Source organism: Amblyraja radiata, chromosome 12, assembly GCF_010909765.2.
Source record: "Amblyraja radiata isolate CabotCenter1 chromosome 12, sAmbRad1.1.pri, whole genome shotgun sequence".
In the NCBI taxonomy this organism is placed as follows: Eukaryota; Metazoa; Chordata; class Chondrichthyes; order Rajiformes; family Rajidae; genus Amblyraja; species Amblyraja radiata.
In genome coordinates this window covers 38,338,053-38,345,402 of record NC_045967.1, presented here as the reverse complement: position 1 = coordinate 38,345,402, position 7,350 = coordinate 38,338,053, and the positions used below count along the sequence as shown (strand labels likewise).

Sequence of the window (7,350 nt, the reverse complement as noted above, 5' to 3'; positions counted from 1 at the left end):
TAGAATTAAATGGATTTAATTGAAAAAATGTAACTATTAAGATAATGAAATAAACCAGAGACCGAAATATACATTGTAGTGTATTAGACAGCAATTATGAACCATAGTCTGATATCTAATCATTTTAATTTCTTACATCAATGACATTGAATAATTCTTGTGTCAGGTCCTTTAAATTATATCTTTAAGAAATGTATCATGTTATTTGAGTTACAACTGGCATAACTGATAAAACAATGAAGATAAAAACTTTAAATAACAGAAGGCTTTTCAATCAATCAACACATTCTTGGACTGGAACTTAGTATTTTCATTTCTTCCTGGTTTCAATGGATATTCATTGTTCAGCACAGGCTGACTAAAAAAAGGTCAAATATTCACCCAACTGCTGCTTCTGCTTTTCTTGGTACCAGTAAATTTCTAAATCAAACTGCTTGATTATATATTTATCTTTAAATTGTGTATAATCTGGATTATTTAACTTTTTTTTTTTTTAAATGTTCAATTCATGCTAAATTGTATTAAAAATTGTGTAAAAGTACATTATTTTGTTCATTTAGGCAGTCTGACCCAAAGGGAACACATCATTTAAAATTGCAAAAAGATCTTTAGTGTTGGCATTGTTAACTGAGTGAGGAGGTTCAATACAAGATGCTTTTACAGATATTTTGAAGCATGTCTTATCAGGAGAGGTTGTGGTTTATGTAAAAATGATTTCTGTACCCTACCTAGGAGCATACATTATATTGAAAATACTCTGTTCTACACAAATTGAATGCCATAGTTTTCTTTTAAATATATTTACATACACATACGTCTCCCCATGGGCTGGGATGTGGCAAGAATAAATCATTCAGAAAGGATCACATGGCTTTTAGTAGTGATCGAATAATACAAGAATTCAACCCAACAATTCCAGAAGAATAAAAACATTAAAGTGACATTTCACTGCCCTGTCTCTCATCTTGTAATTTGTACAATACTGATTGAACTACATGCTGGTTCTGCAGTGCTGCAATACAGGAAATTCTTGTTTAACGGAACCTTTTATAATGGATTTCAGATAGAACAGACAAACAGATCACACCGTCTCCCTAACCATTTAGAGCCTCGGTTTCCAACCCCACTCCCGACTTATAAGGTACACCAGCCAGTTCTTCTTCACCCATTGCAGTCTGGTGCAATGGTTGTTGTTGTGGCTCACGATATAGCCCCTAGCGACAGCGCTTTCTTTGGGCAGTTGCCACTCGGTCATCGTGGGGCTCCCTCCCTTCTCACTAGTTGCTGCTTCTTGCTGTCGGTGGCTGCTTTGTCACCTCCCTATTCGACTGCCTCCTCTTCCCGTCGCGCTGTCCACTCGGCCTCTTTCCCTCTTCCCCCCCACCGCTACCTTTCCCAGAGTCGGCGACATCCTGCACCTTGGAAGCGGTAGCAGGCGAGGGGAGAGAGCCTCACAGTGACCGAGCTCGCACTGTCGTTGGCAGCAGCCTGAAGAAAGAGTCCTTTCGGGGGCTAGAACATGAGCCGCAACAATAGCCGCAGCAGCAGGTGAATAAGGACTGAGTCTGAAAGAGGGTCCCAACATCATTTACCCGTGTTCTCCAGTGATATTGCATGACCCGCTGAGTTACTCCAGCACTTGTGTATTCTTTGTTTCAACTACATACAATGATAATACCTTGGTCTGTTTTAACAATCGTCAAGAACGGACACGATTCACCCCGCATATTGCAGCATAACTGGCTGATGGGTAGCAATTCTGGAAAGTCAGCTAGCTGCAGCCCCACATCAAAGCAAGACAAAACTGAATTGAATCCCAATGCACTGGAGAGAACGTAGTGGCTCCACAACTGGAGCGTATTATTGCATGAGCACTGGTGCTTCTCCTTTACATAACATTAACTTGTACATTATCACATAAACTAGAATGTACAGCAATAGCATACATGTATAATAAAATGGTTTGTAGAACAAGTCTAATCTTTAATAAATACAAGAAAATTGAAAGCTTTGTAGCATCACGTGAATAGAATTTTGCAACATGTACAATATAATTTGAATTAATTCAGTACACAGACTGTATTGGTGATCTAATTATGTTTGGATCATCTAGAACTATAGCAATTTTGAAGTTTACAGTCATAATATTTCAGATAACTAGTAATTTTGTTTTGCCGCATCCATGAATCTGCCCATTGCACCGTGCGACACTAGTCAAATCCACTGTCTCTCCTATTTTCATTGGTAATCTGGGCAAACAAATTTCAGAAGTAGAACACTTATAAGTGATGCCCTTTCCTGAAACTAGCCAGGAAACTCAACTGGCTTGAGTAAACACGTTCCATCAAAATTGTAGGACCTGAAAATACATCTACTGAATAGAAAACAAGTCACTGCTCATTTACTCCACTATGGTTCAGTTATTTCAATTATAATTTTAAAATTTGCTTAAATGGTAGGGCATTGAGAGAGATGAGTGGATATTCCATACTGTGATACATCATTGGATTTTCTATTCAATTTGATGAAAGTGCCTTCTCAGTATCAACTTGTCATGCGTTAATATACGTATAAAACGAGTCCAACCTACATCAATCTGGTAATGAAAACAGACTTCGCGTACATTGCTGAAAAATTTCATGCAATAATTGGTAAATACAAATTTGGATCAAAAACACATACAACGGATGGAAGTGTATATGGTCACATGGAGCCAGTCTGTGACAAACATTCTTAGCTATTTGGCAAGAAAGACTTTGGGACCTACTATTATTCAAGTGGATACTAACAAATACTGGAAATAGGCTCAAGTATCTGTACCTATCGATCACCATTTTGATGCAACATTTGCAATACAGTCACAGTGCAGTGAAGAAATTATCAGAAGTATGTCCAAAAATTAGTTGTCTTCTAATAGGAAGCCATAGATAAAGTTCACAGCACGTTGTCTATCGTTCTGGGTTTGCCGCCCAACTAGGTTTGGTGGTGGTCTCAAAAGCAGACTTGCAAAGAGAGTAGCTGTGGATTACAGAAAAAAGATTTATTCATGCAACGGAAATGAAATGCCAATTTCTCTAGACATGTTTGCTTCAATTAGTTAAAAACCAGGTCTGTAAACATACAAGTAGTAACTATTATCAACGTTAAATAAATAATTATCTACACATTAGAATACTCTTCTCCTTTGGAAAAATTATACCGTTTTGTAACTTTCTGGAGAAAATAAAAATCTATTTTGAAAATAAAAATCTTCTACATTCTCATTTAGTTAACAATCAATTAGGATCTCTAGACATAAAGCAGTCAGTGGAAGCAGCCCCATTACATACAAGTGGTCACCCCACTGCCCTTTACCATTTCAAACTACACTGACAATTCCATCCTGCCCTTTAGTTATTAAAAAATAGTTTTACCTACAAGATTTTCTAAAATATGTATTTTTAATTTGCAATAACAAAAATAAAGACACTATTTTACATTGTTTAATAGAGGCTTAATTGCACAAGTTTTTTGTTATTTGCACTTTATCAGTTCATTTATTCATGTGTGTATATATTTATATTATGGTATATGGACACACTTATCTGTTTTGTAGTAAATGCCTACTATGTTCTGTGTGCTGAAGCAAAGCAAGAAACACATGACAATAAATTCACTTGAACTTGAACTTGAAGTGCCAATAGAAGCGATTGCTTGTCAATTTCTATGGTCACCCACAGTTAAAGTAGAGGCTGTGCTCTTGAGACAATGGTGTCAAACTACTGTGGGTAAGTTACATAGAAGCAGCCCCCAGGCAGTTATTATGTTTGCATATTTCCAAAATGGTTTTCTAGTTCCCACTCAAATTTGCGCTACACCCAATTCGGCCTGTGTAATAGATACATTCCCTTAATTTATCAATCGTGTTACATCCAATTTGCGTTAATGAAATACTCGTTAAAACAAAACTACAAAACAAGGTGTCCTTGAGACTCTTGAAAGGCGCCCATAAATAAAATTTATTATTATTATTATTACCTGACACACACATTAATTAAAATACATAAATTAATGAAAACATTTCCGGTTAGATCAACTGCAGATTAAATATATCAAAAGATTGCAGTTATCTTCACCTAGAATACAATCTTTTAAAATCCTATTAAAACTGATGCAACAACCTCAAAGTAAAAAATCTTCCTAATACCATTCATCCTGTTGAGGGAAATGCATTCTGGATATCTATGATATTAATAAGGAGGAAATGTTGAAACAAAATGATGCAAGGTTCTTACCTAACATCTTGGCATCAAGCTTGTTGTATTCCGAATATTTCAGCAATTCCCGCAGAAATGACATCAAGTACCGAAACACATTTCTGTGACTCCGAGGCAGTTGGGATATCAACTAGTGAGAAAGAAAGAAATGTTTTGGTCAAAGATTGTTCAATGTGATAGCTTGATTGTGTGAATGCTGCCACGTGTGGTATAGTGCAAATCACTAAAACAACGAAACATTGTTCATCAGAGACACAAAGGTTTGCAGATCTGCAATCTTGAATAAGGCTGCTGTCTCAGAGCCAGAGATCCGGGTGCGATCGAGATCTTGGATGCTTTTTCCGTGGAGTTTGCACGTTCTCCCAGTGACCATGTTGGTTTCCTCCGGGTGCTCTGGGTTCCACCCACATTCCAAAGACGTGTGGGTTTGTAGGATAATAGGCCTCTGTAAATTGTCCCTACTGTGTAGGGAGTAGATGCAAAAGTGGGATAACTTTTGAGTAGTGTGAACGGATGATCAATCGTCAGTGTGGACTCGGAAGGCCAAATGGGAATGGGGGTTAAAGAGGATCACAATTTTGAGTTGGTCCAGCCAGATCTAGACCTGATGCCAGAGCTGGCTCTTTGCTCAGAGAATGGTACACCTCTGGAACATGTTGATATCTTGTGAAATGTATTCAAATTTGCTAAACCCTTTTAAGCAGGAGGTGAATCAGTTTGAGATTAGACTGACATCCCTTATGCAAGATTTGGAAAATTTGGGTCGGAATGATCTTTGGGATTTTAACGGCATAGAGAGTTTTCCTGTAATTTACCTCCAAAATTGCACTAAGACCTTTCCCACAATATCAAATTATTTTGGTGTGATGCATAGCACAACTGAGGAACAGGATAATGTGTACGGATAGACACAAAAAGCTGGAGTAACTCAGCGGGACAGGCAGCATCTCTGGAGAGATGGAATGGTGACGTTTCGAGTCGAGACCCTTCTTCAGACATATATAAATAGATAATGAATTTACAAGCAATTCTTACATGTTGACAGTTGCGGTGATCATATGAAGTTTCTAAACAACGTTGATGAAGCTCATAACATATCACAGGCTCTGGGAGGGCTTCAAGGAAGATGAGTAGAGCTTCAGCCACTGAATGATTACTGCCAGCTAGTGCTCATAATCAGGAAAATGTCAAATGGAGTATAAAACAATAGGTGGCTCGTTGACTTCACATGCACCCAGCTGATTTTCACTTATACAGTTGAGTTACACTGATCATTTCATATAATATGACCAATAGTGCAACATGTGCAGTACCTGGTTTTACATTTACATTCTCGCATCTTGCATAGCGCTCAGGATATATTCCCAGGAATAAGAGTGTTCATTGTATCACCACTAGAAATCATTACAAAGTTATATATACTTGAATGTAGATGATTTGCTGATAGCACTGCTGGGCTGGGAATCGGACACAAGCTGGAATGTGCGGTGCATTTGTTCAGCTGTAGCCTGGCTGGCATGACAAGTTGGGCATTGCTGGGGACTGCAGTACCCGGTCCTTGTGCTGCCAGATAACCCGAATCTATGGTCTCTGACTCTTGGAAATGATATGCCATTTCTCCCTTTCTTGGTTTCTCTGCGGTGACAAGCTCAACACCTTGCAACCACCATTAAAGGTTTTAGTAAAACTATTAATCCCCATATTTTCTTTCAATATTCCTTTGCTATCAAATATTGGTGCCATGTGTTGATCCCATATTTAATTGGAAGTTAATGCCTTTGTAGTTATAACTTGTAAAGCATTTCTCAGGAGTGTACATGTACCAGGGTTCTCCTGGTTCAATGGTAAATGGTAAAATAACGAATTTTTCAGGAAAAGCTGCAAATTACTTTAGGAATTCATTCTACTGATGCTTATTTTCCAATAAGCTCTCGAACTTCATGAAAACAACATAACCATTTGATTGTGCATTTAATAATAATCTACACTTGGATGCAACACCTTCCAAAGTACCAAGCTCCTTAAACCTACTGTTACCTGACAGCTATGCATCTCAAACTAGAGATGCTCACATTTTTGAGCGAGTTCTGTTCTCTGCCTGTGAAACCAAAGTGCAATTTGTTTCGACTCCATTTATACTGCAAAGGATACGAATAGTTTGTGGTATACTTGTGTCCAAGCTGTCAAAAATCTGTTGAAGTTCTTCCTGCATTCCAGGAGTCTGAAATAGGTCCTCCTTCAAAAAGATCAAAAGGATGAAATGAAGACCTCCTCTAAATTTTATTTTCTCAGCAATAATGGCAATTCACTTTTCTATTTAATATTAGGTACCGTTGCTTAGAAATCGGAGCAGAATTATTTTTGAGTAAAAAAGGGTGTCACAAGATTTTACAGTGTAATAATCTGCCCATGTTCCAAATCCACAACAGCAGCTATGCATTATACTGATTCCAAGGTTCAATGTCATTGGAGCCAATCTCCAGAAGTACAGTACACAGTTACTCAAACATTACTTGTTAAGTGAAAGCAATAATATTTCACTTCAGGCCTCTTAAAGTGGATTATCTCCAGGAATGCCATAGTGGTGCAGTTGCTGTCCCAGATATCCAGCAACCCTTCAACCCTGACCGCTAATGGTATCTGTTCAGGATTTGCAGTCTTTCTATGACCACATGGGCTCTTTGGCTGCTCCAGTTTCTCCCCCACATCCCAATAACATGTGGGTTGACAGGTTAATTGATTGCTGTAAATTGTTCCTAGTGTGTGGATGACAGGTATAATCGAGGGGTGAGTTAATGGGAATAAGGGTGAGAATGCAATGGGTTAGGGAGGGATTAGTGTAAAAGGTGCCTAATGGTGAGTGCAGATTCAGTTGGCTGAAGGGCCTGTTTTGTGTCTCTGGGATGTTGGGTAGTCACTGAACCAGGGTGAGTAACGTATATGGATTAGTGGGTACTAGATTCAACTCCCCACCCACTTAGTCGAGTTAGAAAATGGGGATTGATGCTGGAAAATCTGTAACAGATTCTCAATTCTGACTCCCTCCTGTTTCCCCTTGTGGTGTGCAAATAGGATCAAGATGAAGGATGACTAT

The 7,350-nt window shown here is 38.3% G+C and overlaps 1 protein-coding gene across 3 annotated transcripts in view; it reads right to left on the bottom strand.

Annotated features, from left to right (window-relative positions):
• Positions 1 to 7,350, bottom strand: part of ocrl (OCRL inositol polyphosphate-5-phosphatase) — a 53,138-nt gene continuing 45,788 nt past the window's right edge. For all 3 annotated transcript variants that reach the window (XM_033030555.1, XM_033030558.1, XM_033030557.1), the window contains 4 exons: positions 6,408 to 6,492; positions 5,292 to 5,419; positions 4,275 to 4,386; positions 1 to 3,018 (listed from right to left, as the gene is read on the bottom strand). In XM_033030555.1, the coding sequence (XP_032886446.1) occupies positions 2,900 to 3,018; positions 4,275 to 4,386; positions 5,292 to 5,419; positions 6,408 to 6,492 (444 nt within the window). In that variant the 3' untranslated portion in view covers positions 1 to 2,899. The remainder of the gene's footprint in view (positions 3,019 to 4,274; positions 4,387 to 5,291; positions 5,420 to 6,407; positions 6,493 to 7,350) is intronic.